Consider the following 15,906-nt stretch of genomic DNA (forward strand, 5'->3'; position numbering starts at 1 on the left):
AGAGAACCCAATGAGAAACTCATGTTCACAGGAGCAGTGACATAAAATGCCAGGCCTCACGAGACAGGGGAGAAGCTGGTCCCTCCCATGTCCACATCCCCCACCCCTATGGGACACTGAGATGATGCCCACGAGCTGCCCCTGGCTGTATATTAAGCTCCTTAGTGGCCATGATTCAGAGACACGCAAATGAATCTCAGAACCAAGCAGCTCGCTGTAGAGATCTCTCCAGACCCTAATTAAAATTTTAGAATTCCAGGAGTGCACAATTACGAGACATCTCATGCTATTCATAACAAGCAATACAAAACAAATTGTCTAGCATTGGCTTTTTGGCAGATTCGAGTGGTGGTGGGAAAATTCCAAATAATAATGGTTGGGCTGATGTCAAAACATTGAATGTAATCAAAGTGGAGAGAGAGTGTTGTGGAAATTGTCTGCCACACAGGCAGGGGAAGGGTTTGGACATGGCGATGGGGTGTGTGTATGGGGGAGGGGACACTGGGGATTTTGGTGGTGGAAAATGTGCACTTGCAAAGAGATGGGTATGTGATCATTGTATGACCAAAACTCAAACATGAAAACGTTTTACCTGTATTTCATGGTGACTCAATAAAAATAAACTACATTCAAGAAAAGTATATTCAGACTGTAACACAAAAGAAAATGAGTCTGCACTATTGTGGAATAAAGCAAGATATTGTTACTTCATTGCATGTCTTGAAGAGTATCTCCTCTCCTTTCCTCTCCATGATTAGAGATCTTTAATTTCCAGGACAACCTGAAAGGACAGTGAGCAGGATGACAAGTGCTCAGGAGGTTCGGGTTCTCTCTGCTTGTTTGGTAACATGTGAACTCAGGGGGAGGGAATAAAGAAAGCTGCAATTATATCAGCAAAAGCATGGAAAACACAGTGGCTCTTGACCATTGGCATGCTGGTGCAGCCCTGAATGAGAGAATAAGTGCACAGTGACCAACCTAGAGGGTCCTGTCCAGTGAAGAGTGAGGGAAAAATCACAATTGACTCAGAGTGAGATGTGTCACATACAGAGAATATCAAGAGTAAAAGTTGATTTGGGTGGTGCTTCACTTATGAAAAAGAAGTTGGTTTTTCCACACTAAGCTAGTAGCACCAATCCTGAATAATTTTAAATTTTCATAACAGTTAGTGTTGGCAGAATTGTTGAAAGTTTTACTTAGGACTTATATACCAAGCAAAGAGACCTGAACTATTTTGTTTTAAAATAGCTTTGTTTTCCACTATTTTGAAAGCCAAATAGATTTGTTTGCCAACGTACATTCTCAAAGGTTTGTTCAGACCAAATGGCACTGCTCAAGATCAAATAGCGATCAGCTGATGGGATAACAACATTCTGGGAGTCAGAGACCCCTCAGCCTCAGCAGGGAAGTCAGGACGCTGGCCCACCTGACCCCAGGTGCTCCCAAGCTGTATTCCATGCTCCCTCACATGGACCCCATGGGTGACAGAAGGCCAGACCAGATGCACCAATCCCACTGTCCCCTGCTCCCTTTTCCCACCCAAGACAAGATAAAATCACACTTTGCCTTTCCCAGGACACAACTCTACCTGAGCCTAAATAGGGACCAGTAGGGGTCACCTGGAAGCTCACCCCAATAAACTTCCTTTATTTCTTCACTTTACTCGTCTCTGTTGCTCCTGTGCCTTATGAGGTTTCTGACCTATCACCTTCCACATCAAACTTTCTTTTTGATCCTGCCTGAGATGATCAGGTGCGAGTGAGTGAAAGCAGGAATAACTATGACTAGAAAATATCACAAAGTGACAGCCTTAGAAAAAATATACAGTTGATATAAATGTGGACATTTCTGACTTATAAGTCCTCTGAGCTCATCACTCTGGAATGAGGGAGAATAAAGCAAAAAATTGCTTTTGGCTGTCGGTGCATAAATCCAGAGTATCAGATGCCCCAGAGAACCAGTGTGTCTCCTGACAAGCTGATGGAGACTAGGTAGGAGAGTAACTGAAGGGTAACAGAGCATACCACCTTCCCAGAAACTGCTTTGGCATAAGAAATATTTTATCTGGAGGCATTTGAAAAAAACAGGTACATAATAATGAAACATAATAAGGGAACATCAAATGGTCAAAGTCATCAGAAGTGAAGATTTTGTTAACAGAACTGTGCTACCATGAGACAGGGATGGGTTCTTTGTCACTGGGGGAGGGAGGCGGGTTCTCTGGTTCTGAGTGTAGTGTTGGAGATACCTGTGAAAAGTGTTAACAGTACTGTAAACTCCAGGACTTCAATACAATTGGTTTAATTTGTTTTAAGTTATATACTTTTTCCCTATCTTCCAAAGGGTAGAAATATGTGAGTTCTTGTTCCCATTTACTCTAAATTACCAGGACAGAATTTACCAGAGAGGACTCAAGAGCACTGGAGGGATTTCCATAGCAAGCATTTGCTGAACAAACCCTTAGAAGAACTCTGACCATTGCTGTACTTAATCACTTAATCACTTAACTTCCCGTTAGTCGGCGATTTGCTCGAGCAGGCGCCAGTAACGTCTCCATTTGTCCCTGTCGCGTGCTAGTGTAGCCCAATGGCATCTGTTCGCTCCGGGAACATGAAGGGCCTCAAACTGATCTTCATGATCTTGATGAAGAAGTCTGACCATCTGGTAGGTGGGCGGCCACACGGTCTTTTGACATCCCGTGGAATCCAGTCAGTAACAGCTCTAGTCCAGCAGTCGTCTTTAAATCTCATTACGTGACCAGCCCATCTGATTTTTGACACCTTGGCAAATGAGACAGCGTCCCTGATTCTTGATTGTCGACGGAGGTCAGAACTCCGGATTCTTTCTCTCATTCGAGTGAAACGTGATATTCCAAGCATAGCTCTTTCTATTTTTCTTTGGGAGACCTGAATAGAGTTCTCATCTTGTTTGCGTAGGGCCCAGATCTCTGAGGCATATGTTAATGCAGGAATAACAGTGGAATCAAAGAGATGTGGCGGAGCCGGAGGTTCGTCGTCCTCTTAGCTATTTCTTCGACGTTCTTGAAGGCATTCCAAGCTGCTCTCTTCCTCCTGCGCAGCTTGGGTGCCAGGTCATTTGTCATGTTGACCTCTCGACCTAGGTACACATAGCTGTTGCATTCGGAGATGTTCGTTCTATTGAGAGCGAATGGGGCGTCAGGAACGAGGCTGTTTCTCATAAACATTGTCTTCGTAAGATTCAGCTGTAGTCCTAACTTTGCACACTCATGGTCAAAGTCGGCCAGCATTTGTGCGGCTTGGCTGATGTTTGGTGTTATTAAAACAATGTCATCAGCAAAGCAGAGGTGGTGTAGTTGCCGACCATCTATCTTCACTCCCATTCCTTCCCATTCCGGTCGTGGCATGATGTTCTCGAGGGGGGCACTGAAGAGTTTCGGTGAAATGGTATCACCCTGCCGCACCCCTCTTTTGACATCAATGATCACTTCTTTGTAGAATGGTAAGATCCTGGTAGTGAATCCACAATACAGCTCACGGAGGATCCTGATGTATTGGGCTTGAATGCCCTGATTGGCTAGGGCTTCAATGACCGCTTCCGTCTCAACAGAATCAAAGGCCTTCTTTAAATCAATGAACGTTAAACAGAGCGGCATCTTGAACTCCCGAGAAACCTCAATGAGCTTCGTTATCATGTGGATATGGTCGATGGTGCTGAATCCTTTGCGGAACCCGGCTTGCTCACATGGTTGTCCTTCATCTGGTGTTCTGCCAATCCTATTTAGGATGAGTCCAGTGAACAACTTGTAGATGACAGACAATAGGCAGATCGGGCGATAGTTGCCAATGTCATGGATGTCTCCCTTCTTGAACAGTAGTATGGTCCTGCTGGTTTTCCATTGGGACAGAACCTTGCATTCAGACAGGTAGCGAGTGAAGAGCCGAGCCAGTGTATTGATGAGTACTGATGGCAGGTTCTTCAGGTGTTCAGGTCTGACCTTGTCTGGGCTGGGTGCTGTTTGTTTCTTTACCAACAAAATGGCATGTCAGATTTCGGAAGGGAGAACGTTGGGAACGACATATCCATCCTGTGGAATTTGGTATGTCGGCAAGTGGACATGGCTATCGAAGAGATTTGAGTAGACGTCATGGATAATCTTCTCCATTGCGGTTCTGGAGGATGTGATGGATCCATCAGGATGTCGGAGAGCAGTCATCTTGGTCTTGTAGTTGGCAAAGGACAGGCGGGCGTTATGAATACTTTTCCCGGCTTCTGCCGCATCTACCAGTACTTCTGCTCTTCTCTCTTTGAGGTCTTCCTTGATCGCATCTCTGTGCTGCTTTGCGAGCTCAGACGTTAGCTTGCTGTTGCCTGAGGCATGCGCCAAACCACGCTGGCGAATTAGCTCAAGAGTTTTCAAAGATAGGTGATTTTTTGTGGCTATCTCTCTCTTGGCGTTCCTCGCACATTCATGGAGGTGCTGAACCAGTCGATCGTATTCCACGTCAATGTTGTCAACAATGGCATCTTCCCATGTTGCTGCAATAGTACCAAAGAGTTCCCAGTTGGTGGTCATTCTGGGAGTTCTCTTTTTGAACTTTGCAGCCCTTTCTCCCAGCTCTGTGAAGTAGAATTTTACACAAAGGAGACGGTGGTCCGATCTCGTTCGAAATTTTGGGACAACAGCAACATCAGTCAGGCAAAACCATCGATTGAATATGATGTGGTCTATATGGTTGTGGAATCGTCTACCGGGAGACTCCCATGTCCAACGTTTAGATTCTGCCTTCTGGAACTGTGAGTTACCATGGATGGTCTTGGTCGACATGATGAACTCAGACAGTCTCTCACCCTGTTCGTTCCATTCTAGGCCATGGGTCCCGATGTGAAGTTCTTAAGCTGATCTTCTCGGTCCTATCTTGCATTAAAATCACCCACAATGATCTTGTAGAAGGTGTGGTCTTCTTTATAGAACTTCTCTAGCTCCATGTAGAACGTCTCGATTTCTCTTTCATTTCTCGATTGCTGTACTAGAAATAGTAAAATGATACAATTTTGAAAAGAATTTTTTGTATTTATCATTGACTTAAGATTTTGTGGTATTTCTGGGGTTTCAGTTTTGATGCTATGTATGTGTGTAGGTGTTACCTCTTCCACAATTAAATTTTTTAAGTTCTCTCAAAAACCCATCTATGAATAACTTTGTGACAATGAAATTTTAATAAAATTAAAATTTGGATGAAAATAAAATAATCTGTATCTCATGTGTCGAATCTAAAGTCCTCTAATAAAAAACCAAAAATGCTCAAAGTAAGTGAAACTGGAGGTTTTGTTAATAGAGCTGAGTTTACATGGGTTGGGAGCATCTTGGAGGGGGCCCTAGGGACATTACAGGTGTCAGTTGGGACATTATTCTCATCGGCTGGTGGGGGAGAAATAAGCAGAGGACATGTGGAGCTGAGCCTGTTGAAATGGTGGAGGTAGGGTATGGAGGCTCTCTGCTAATACATTTTTAATTAACATCAAATAGATAAATCCTACAAACACACTGTGAGGGGGAAAGAATTAAGAAACTTTTAATGAAAAATCCGAATAGGTCTACAAAAATATAAAAATGTGTTTTATCCAGAAAAGAGAATATAAGCTATAGAAAGGTCGGGAGAGGTTGAGAAAAATAAGAAATAGAGTCCAAGAGGAGAACTTGGCTGAAATGGGGTTTGTTGGAAAGAGAGCCCTTCGCAGGTGGATCTCTCAGGCCTCTAGAGAGACTAATGGGGACTATCAGGCCAGCCTCTGTGTTAGGGAAGGTTTATATTGATGTAAAGGAGCCTTGGGATAGGGCTGGTTAGTTAGCACCAAGGGAAGTCTTTGGTTGTGGGTTCCTGGGACTCAGAGATGAGACAGCCATGGGGCTGTAGAGAAACAGCAATTGTAGGTTCCAAAGTGTCTTTCTCTGGGCCAACCCAAAAGCTTTTGTAGAAAACATTATGTTCTAGAGTGCTTAAGTATCTGCATTAACAAATTAAAAATTGTAGTGAAAATTTCTGTAGATACAAATTGATAGATTTGGGAACCCTGTCCTATGCAGCCAGACAGACAGAGTTGAATAAAGTGAAAATAGGAGAAGTTTATTGGGGTGTGCTCCCGGGTAGAATCTTAGAACCTTGGGTCTGGCTGGGGTAGAGATGCACCCTGGGAGAGACTAAGGGGGATTGTTAAATTGTCTTGGACAAGAAAAGAGGGTGAAGACTAGTGGAATCAGTGCACTTGGTCTGGCTCCCAATATCTGCACGGAGTTGATGGTGAGGAAGCAGGAAATGCAGCCTGGTGGCCTCTTGGTGCCAGGTGGGTCCTAAGTCCTGTCTTTCCATGCTGGGGTCACAGTGATCTCTGGTCCAGGCATGTTGTGTCTCGTCAGCCCATCTTCATTTTGTCCCAGTCGCCATTTTGTCTGAGCAATCCTCATACAAACACATAAATAGAGATAGAATATTTGATATAAATGAAATATTAATTCATCATGAAATATGATGAAATTATTTTGAGGAGTTTGGGGGCACTCCCAGTGATGCTCAGGGGTGTCTCCTGGCTCTGCATTCAGGAATCACTCCTGGTGGTGCTTGGAGGACAATATGGGATGCTCAGACTCTTGTCAGCTGTGAGTGGTCCTTTAACATTTCTGCAAAAACTGTTTCATGGGCTATTGTCTGTCAGTGAATCTCTGTATCACTCCTTCAAATCTGAGCAATAATCGAGCTGAATAGAGTATTCTTGATGAGGCATTCATTTTACCACATGACACCATTCTCTTCTGTCTCCGAGACTCTCATGTGGTAGATCTGCTGTGAGTCTTATGGGCTTTCCTTTGTAGGCAAATTCCTATTTTGATCTTTCTGCTTTCAATATTCTGCCTTTTTTCTTTGGCTTTTGTCATTCTGATTATATTGTCTTTTGAGTTTTTTCCATTTGGGTCTATTTTCATTGGAACCCTTCTGGACTCTTGGATCTCAGGGCCTGCACTCAACCCTCTTCAACTCTGGAAAATTATTAGTTATGGTTTCTTTAACTGATGATATTTTTTCCTCAAATTTGCCTTTCTGCTTTCAGGAACTCTGACAATTCTTTATGTTTTCATTATTTCATTCCACAGTTTCCTGAACTGGCTGACCCAGGTTTGATTCCTCTTCCCCTCTCAGAGAGCCCGGCAGGCTACCGAGAGTATCTCGCCTGCACTGCAAAACCTGGAAAGCTACCTGTGACGTATTCAATATGCCAAACACAGTAACAAGTGTCACAATGGAGACGTTACTGGTCCTGCTCGAGCCAATCGATGAACAACAGTGACAGTGACAGTGACAGTTTTCTGATCTGCTGTTTGTTTCCTTTGAAACACCCCCCCCCCATCTTCTATTGTTTTCTATAGGTTTCCTACATTTCAACTGAGCTTGGGTGCTCAAGTCTTCCCCATTGTGCTGTTGTGCTGAGGGAAAATATATGTAGTTATCCCACACTTTCTGAGAAGAAGGGAAGTATGCTTCTGGATCCAAAAGGGCCCAGGTCCCTGCGCATCACCAGGTGTGACTCAAAAAGCAAAAAAAAAGAGGGGGACAGGTGTGCTGGGAAATGTACTCAGGTAGAGGCGTGGGTGTCGGAACACTGTGTGACTGAAACTGAATCATCAACAGGTTTTTAATGGTCTACCTCACTTTGAATTAATAAAAAAAAAAATTTAAGAGGGGATAGGGTGTTAGCCAGGAGGTTAATTTCACCTGGAGTTGTTCGAAGAGCAATCAGAAGTTCAGGAGATTTGGAGGTAACCTTCTGAAAAGATGGAGGAGAAGCTTGGGCCTCAGTTTACCTTTCCACTCAAAAGTCCAAATCTTACATTGTTATATTGCTTATATTTACAGATAAGAGAGTGCTTGAGGGGACCAATTTATGAAGGGCTCATTTTGGAACCCATCCTTTCTAGAGTTCCTTGTTCTAAAGGCAGATGTGGAATGTGGTCAGGAGCTCTACTGTTCCACCCCAAGGGCTGCAGATTCTTTTGGTAGCTGAGCATGTGTCCCAATTCTCGCTCTGAAGAGTTTATGAGGAGAGGAGTAAAGAAAGGATAAAGCATTACAACAAACGTTCCCTTCAACAAACAGGCTGAGATGAAAAAGCAGGAATCAACTGAACTTACTAGAAAGGCAATTTAACTCTAATCATCAGGACTCTTCCCTTGGAGACAGGAGAATCTCTTGTAGGAACTTTCATCAAAGGCAGTTTCTTCCTTCCAAGTAGGGGCCCTATAGGCTGGGGAGAAGCCCTTCCCTTCCTTTGAGCTCCAGAGTGGCTGTGGGGCCTTCACTAGCCTATATCCCTGAGCTGCTGAGAGGAGACATGGAGTCTCCTGAAAGTGAAAGCAAAAGGTAAAGAGAACAAGAAAGCAAAATCCAGACCCTGCCCAGATGTGTCATGTGTTAAACCAGGCCAGGACCTCTCCAGAAGAATCACATGAACACACGTTGCTATGCAATAATAAAAGGGTCTTTATTGGCTAGCTCTTGCTAGGGCCCTCGTCCAGCTCACTAACACAGTGGCAACTTTCTCAGAATGAGCTGCCCCAATCTCAAAAGTGAGGGGTTTTTATATAATAACATTATATGATAGGGACTTTCCAGAGACCATCCTTCTGACCACCTTCTGAGGGGCTTCTCCCTATGTGTACTTAGCTGATTGGTTATAAGTTGGAGTTATATAAGAGTTACATAAGGATTATATAGAGGGACTTCCCTAGCTGTATCTGATTGGTAATCCTTATTTTACCTCACCATGACGATCTCACTTTGGGAAATCATGACTCAATTCCAGATATCTGTGCTCAATTCCAGGAATTCTGGAAGTGAAGCTTAGGCCTACCTTCTTCTGACTTCTTTAGGAGCCTGTCATGGCTCTGCCTTTGCTTCTCTATGCTTCCCCTCAGACACACACACACACACACACACACACACACACACATACACACACACACCAGTAGTCACTTAGCCTCATAGAGCCCACCATGGCCTGGACAGTCACTACCTTCACCCCGGAGCAAACAGCACAAGTCTATTCCCTGATGTTCTCTCTAGCTGCTATTCATTTAGTTTGACAAGGAAGTTCACTCCCACTGAAAAAAACTCAGAAGTAAGAGTACCGTGAGAGGCGGGGTCCTGTAGGATTGGGTAGGAAATGTGACCAGTTGACAGTGTGTTCTGTACTGAGCTTCCTGAAAGTTAGACCAGGTAGGTCAATACCCCCTTGGACATCAGAAGAGGTAAATCATAACCAGGGACCATTATGTGTCCTCAGTGCAGAATCTAAGAAGGAATCACAGCTCAGCTCCCAGATTCTGACTTCAGATTTTTGCACTTTTGCCACAAATTCCCAGGGAATCCAGGAGACTTCCTGGTCCAGACTGTCTTTGCTTTTCTAAGTTCCTTATTGTTTGAAACAGCCCGGGAGGATGTGGGGAAATGGGTATGCCAATAGCAAGAGGGCTCATGGGCATCAGGGATAGGGCCACATCAGCCCCTCTTCCCTGTCTCTGCTCTGTCTCCTTCCTCCTGTGAAGTCCTCCCTGATAGATTCTAGGGAACCAGCAGCCAGTGGCCCAAAGATCAATCCTTCCCCATTACTTCACACCTTACTACATCCTGGAGCTGCCAACATCCTGGCATCATGTCAAACTGAACCTATTTCAAATAACACTTCAACACTGAAAAGCCATAGTCACCTCCTGATTCTCCAGGAGTTCTGCTAGTAGGACCTGCCCCAGAGTTCATGGAATTCTCTTCCCCTTGGCTCAAGCAGGATGACAGAAAAGGGCACACTGTCCCTCTGATTGCCATGTTACTGATTCATTCTGGTGGTAGCTTAGGTGACTATTTCTGTCATCTACATAAAAAATATAAGAAGTGTCATTGTTCCAGTTTACCATGTGCAATGACTGGGTGTCCCCTGTTGTGGTGCATTATGGTGCTGATCACTGTCCCCTGGGCCAGTCAAACACCAATGAAAGAACAGGGGCCACAGGCTGGTTGGTAATCATGGTTGTTTATTCCAGTCTTACTGTGTTAATTATAGAGAAATCGTGAAGGTAGCAATTATACATAGGTGTGGTTGAACATCATCATAAACAATGAACAGGGGTAAAACCCTTCCTTAATGGGAACTTCTAGGAGATTCAACCAAGGACAGAATCTCATCTAGGGACTCCATTACTCTAGATTCCTACTAGGAGATTAATCTAAGGTAAGGGCAGAATTCCATCAAAAGGTGTAGTGCTCTTTCCTTTCCTTTGCTAGCAATCTGTTGAAACAATCATATTAAATTTACCTCTTCATAATGTATCTGGTCATTTGTATAAATATAGTGAGAGATATTATAAGCTTACAGGGTAGCTTTTCCTGTGGACATCTTGCTATATATTCTAGGCCACATTAGTTTCTCCTAAGCCCAACAGGGTCCTTATTCAGTTACTTCTTTGGGGGTCATATCAGAGTTTATTCCATGATCACGCTTTAATGTAATTCACTTTTTATAGTGCTTTAGACATTCCCTTCAAAGGCTTTCCCTAAGAAGCCAAAGTAGCTTATGACTTACCCTGGATCCATCCAAGTACCTCAGCGTGACCCCTTCATGGGGTGTTAAGAAGTAAGTTTCACTGAGGCTTAAGTCAAGTATATATGACAGATGCTCAAGAGTAAATACTATTGGGAATCAAGTGAATTCCATATTAGAAAAACACAGTATTAATGTTTTACTGTGTCTATACAAAAAGGGTATTGGACTGAAATAAACTATGCAAAAGACATAAAAGAGAAATGCAATATTTTACTTACAGATACAAAATCTAGAACCCTCAGAAGATTTGACCTGCAGGTTACAGAGTCTGATTTAGACACTTTTGTGATGAACAATTAGGTGAAGAGGAACACAAAGGAGAGCCCAAAGATAAACACAGAGCAGCGGGAGTGCCCCCATGAGCATGGCTGCGCCTCAGGAGCACTATCTTGGGTTTAACTCAATAAAGCTAAGCTCCCTGCAGGAGGATAAAGGACAAAACTAATGTTACTTTTTTAAATGCTTAAGACTATAATCCAACAAAAAGGACAGTGATTCTTCCAACCACTGACCTGCTGGTTACTAATTTGAGCTGCAGTCCAGGGTAAGAGAGTAAGTGCAGACAGTGACCAACCTGGTGAGTCCTGCCCCCAGGACTGCCCAGTGAAGGAGGCAGGAAGAGTCACAACTGATTTACAGTGAGAGGCTTCCAACAGGGAAATCAAGGTAAAATTGCATTTAGATGTTGCTTTAGTACTGAAAAAAGAAAAAAGTTGTTATATTCACACTGTGGTAGCAATGCCTATGTGGAAACAATTTTAAATCTTCATAATAGCTATTGTTAATAAAATTCTTGAGATTTTTAAATTAGAATTCACATCTCAAACAAAGGCATGGGTATATTTAGAAATGTATTATCCATGTCAATTTTTTTTATCCTACTTAACTTGGCTGATGACAGGACCTGATCAAATGAGTGAAAAGGGAAGCAATCCATGGCTTGGAGGCCAGCCACACATGCTAGGGGAAAAAGGAGCTCAGATAGAGAAGGGAGCAACAAATAAAGGGTGTTGGGAGGATCCTCCCAGGATGGGACAAGCATGCTGAAAGTAGACTATAAACCAAACATGATTGCCACTCAGTAGACAAAAAAAAAAAAAGAATTCAGACCCCTTCCTAACACCATGCACAAAATTCAATCAAAAATGGATTAAAGACAACTACATCAGACCTATATCCATAAACACAGAGAAATGCATGGGATATGCCAGGAGTCATCATCAGATTAGGTAGCCAAGAATCATTCCCTCTTATTCTCTATGCATTGATAGTCTCAGGCTGTGAAGTGTCTGTCCTGGTGCGACCTTCTATTCTAGAACAAACTAGTGGAAAATCTCTGAGATCCAGAACAATGCAGAGTTGAAGAAATGTTCTTTAGCAGGTGAGTGAGAGAGAAAGAATCTAATTCCCAGTTTTGCTGTACCAGCAGAAAATCCTAGGCTGTACTTTCAGCTTCTACCCCTCTGGCCCCAATTCTTATTTCCAAGGGAGGCCCCCATGTAGCTCAATGGACAGCCCTTCCCTGTGAGAAATCACCAGAAGAACACAGCCCTAAAATATGGGGTTTATCTTGAGTTAAGCAAGACTAAGGGAGGGCACTAGCCCTCGAAGGATATTTTTTGCTTAAGCCAGTAAAGAATTCTTTGACCTAAGCAGGAAATATTATTCTGGGAAAGTATGGAATTCAGCAGGATAATTCCTGCTAGGAAGAGGCTTGAACACATTTACGGTGAGTCATAGCATAAACATATTGACAAGAGAGCCTGCCAGCAGGATCGAGCATCCCCACAATCTCAAAGCTGTTGCTTATCTCCTGCGTGTCCCCATGCCTACAGCTGCACTTACAGTTTATCCTTTGCCCCACATACTAACTCATGAATGGTGTATGTGATGAGAAGGAGGAGGGAAATGGAGGCTGGACTAATGAAAAGGCCAAGGAGCCTTTTGTTTGGGACTCTCAAGGCTAACTTGCTGCCTGGACAAACAACTAGATCTGTCTCATTTTTTGGAGCCAAACTGAGGGACAGAGGTCAAAGGTACCAATCCAATTGATTTTATTGTGGCAATCTACCACCCCTCCCAATGGGACAGTGTCCAGGGTCAGTACACACGGCTCCTGAGCTGTCCTGGTTCTGACTCTGCTGTTCCTGCACTGAGTCCTGTGTCCTGCTTGGGACAGTGAGGAGAAAGGAGACTGCAGAGAAAGGGAGGATGGGGAGCTGGTGTGGGCCTGTTTTCTCATGCCCCAGAGAACTGCTACTCTCTCACCCATTTCCCCATATTTTCCTGTAGAAAACTATTAAGCACCTGGAAGAGCTGAGAGATGGTGACCCAGGAAGGATTCTGGGTTCCTATAGACTTGGTAGCAAAGCCAGAAACATCTGGAGTCAGTGATTTCTGAGCTGGTCAGCAGACTTCCTGATTTGATTTTGTGCTTGATTTTTGGGGGGTTCATAAAACAACTTTCTGGTAAATTCCTCTTCCTTCTTTTCAGAAGTTAAAGAGGGTATTATTCTTACCTTGTCCCCTCTTCTTAGAACAAACTCAGGGCAAAATAGTAGCAAAGCCTTACACTTCCTCCTTGATCAGACAGGGCTCCACCCCAGGTAGTATCACTTTGGAGTTTAGTTTAGTCAGAGTGACTTTCTTTATAGAGGACTGATAGTTTCAACTTCCTGGAGACTGTCAGGAATAAGGACTGTCTGCTCTGTAGAAAAGGTATTGAAAATTCTAGATCTTTGTCTATGGTAGTGAAAGAAGCATGAATGTGGGTATGCGGTATGTTTGGGGTGTGTGTGTGTGTGTGTGTGTGTGTGTGTGTGTTGTGTGTTTATAGTAAAGAGTCAGAGTTTGTGTGGGGACTGTGTGAGTTTGTGAAATGCAAATGAGTTTGTAGGATCTGTGAGTTAGAGGGATGTGAGTATATTTGTCTGATAGTTTGTGGGGGGTGGGTGTCTGTCTGCATGTGTCAGTGATGAGAGCCTTACAAACCTTAAAGTTTTCTAGATTTTATTTTCTTAGTCTCCCCTCTGTCTGTTTTTTTCTCTTACAGACTCCAAGACATATCTCAGCAGATCCAGAGTCTGAGGTGAGTAAGGCCCAGGCGGGGAACCCTGAATATATTGGAACACACACAAAGGGGAATAAATTGTGCAGTAAGATATTCTCTATGCCTCTAAAGAAATAATTCTCATAGCTTATTTTGAGGCTGGAGCGATAGCACAGCAGTAGGGCGTTTGCCTTGCACGCAGCCAACATGGCCAACCTGAGTTCAATTCCTCTGCCCCTCTCGGAGAGCCTGGCAAGCTACCGAGAGTATCTCGCCCACACAGCAGAGCCTGGCAAGCTCCCCGTGACATTTTCAATATGCCAAACACAGTAACAACAAAGTCTCCAATGGAGACGTTACTGGGCCCGCTCGAGCAAATCGATGAACAACGGGAGGGCCTTTACTTACTTTTTTACTTTTTTTTTTATTTTGAGGGAAATGCCTTTGTAGTAACTTTAGTTCGAAAAGCAGCAGCATTAGTTATTGGGATAATTCATCAGTCTTAGAACATAGAAGCATTTCTTTTCTACCTCAACTTGCATCTACTCCATCCCCAAAAATATTCAACAGTGAGAATAGGGGACAGGGATTCCCCAAGTCATAAGGACATGGATGAAGAGCAAAACTCTGTGTTTCTTGAACAAAGTCCTGTGTTTCCATCTCAGGTCCTCACTGCTGGACACCAGGAGATAAACCACCAGGATCCACAGAGGCCTTTTGTTCCAATCTGTTCTCTGTCCCACATCCAGATTTCTGGTAAGTTTGTTGACTCTAGTCCTTCTAACCTTCTGGGAGACAGGTTGGCCTGAGAAGGGACAGTCACCTCTCTGGGTCTCCAGGAGCTCTGCTCTCAGGATAATTCCTTCCCCTTTCACCTCTTTCAACTCTGTCCTCAGTTCATAGAAGATGACTGGAGGGCACACAGCTTCTTCAGGTTGACTGTTGGCCTTATTTTCCTCCCAGAAGAAGCTCTATTAAGGGTATTTTTACCTCTACCTTTTACTCTTTGAACGTGGGAGACTGTAGCAAGAACTTAGAATTTTTCCTACTCAGTGCAGACAGATGTGATTTTTCTCAAGGAATCCTTCCTACCTAATTCCAATAGCAGATACAAGGAAATCAACCCAATACTGATGAAGTAACTTCTAATAGAATGGGATTCTCAACCCCAGCATGAGTGTCTCTCCTTTGCTTTAGTTTTGTCAGGAAGCCTGTGCTTCTCTCATTCTCTCTGAATTTCAGGTCCAAATAATTCATGAAAAAAAGTGCAATATTTGACTGGTCTATTATTTCACCACAGCACAGCAAATAATAAACAACTGAAACATTGTTTGTCTAATGAAGGAAATAAATATTGCAGTTTATTCAATTTTTATTACACTCTATCTAAGGGAATATGCATGGTTGGGAACACTATCTTTGACAACACAGTTACATAAAATGAACCTTCTCATTTTAATCTATATCTCTCAGATGTTTTTCAAGTTCAGAGGAGGTACAAAAACTCAACTTAGTTGTATTTCTGGCACACTGGAAAATTCTGATTGCTTAATCTCTGCCACTTGATCCAATACCACAGAATTTCCGGAAAAGCCATGGCCTCAGCTACAGTTACCAAGAAGTTGAGGGAGGAAGCTACCTGCCCCATCTGCCTGGAGCTGATGACTGAGCCCGTGAGCATTGACTGTGGGCACAACTACTGCCACCTGTGCATAGTGGAACTTATTGGGAGCCAAACATCTCATACATCATCACTGAGGACATTTCATTGTCCTCAGTGTAGAAAACCTTTTAAAAGTGATAGCATCCGGCCCAACAAGCAGCTGGGAAATATCATTGAAACCATAAAGGAGACAGACCACGAAAGTTTGTGTAAGGAGCATGGAGAGCAGCTCAACTTGTACTGTAAAGATGATGGTCAGCTCATCTGCTGGCGTTGTGAGCGGTCACCACAGCACAAAGGACATGTCACTGCTCTTGTTGAAGATGCATGTCAAGGCTACAAGGTGAGTGGTGGGGGACTGAAAGCCTCCTAAAAACCTCATCTACAGTTGCTCTGAAATCAGCTTTACTTATTTATTTGACAAAAAACATTTTCGTTGTAGTCTACTGAATGTAACCTGCCCACACGGCAGAGTCTGGCAAACTCCCCGTGGTGTGCCCTATATGCCAAATACCAGTAACAATGATGGGTCTCATTCTCCTAACCCTGAAAGAACCTTGCTTGC

The 15,906-nt window shown here is 43.5% G+C and overlaps 1 protein-coding gene across 1 annotated transcript in view; it reads left to right on the forward strand.

Annotated features, from left to right (window-relative positions):
• The first annotated feature begins 15,273 nt into the window (after positions 1-15,273).
• LOC130040143 (E3 ubiquitin-protein ligase TRIM38-like) overlaps positions 15,274-15,906 on the forward strand; it is a 118,609-nt gene continuing 117,976 nt past the window's right edge. The window contains exon 1 of the mRNA XM_056132159.1: positions 15,274-15,684. Coding sequence (XP_055988134.1) covers positions 15,274-15,684 — 411 coding nt within the window. The remainder of the gene's footprint in view (positions 15,685-15,906) is intronic.

The sequence above is a fragment of the Sorex fumeus genome, unplaced genomic scaffold, assembly GCF_029834395.1.
Source record: "Sorex fumeus unplaced genomic scaffold, SorFum_2.1 ptg000094l, whole genome shotgun sequence".
Lineage (NCBI taxonomy): Eukaryota > Metazoa > Chordata > Mammalia > Eulipotyphla > Soricidae > Sorex > Sorex fumeus.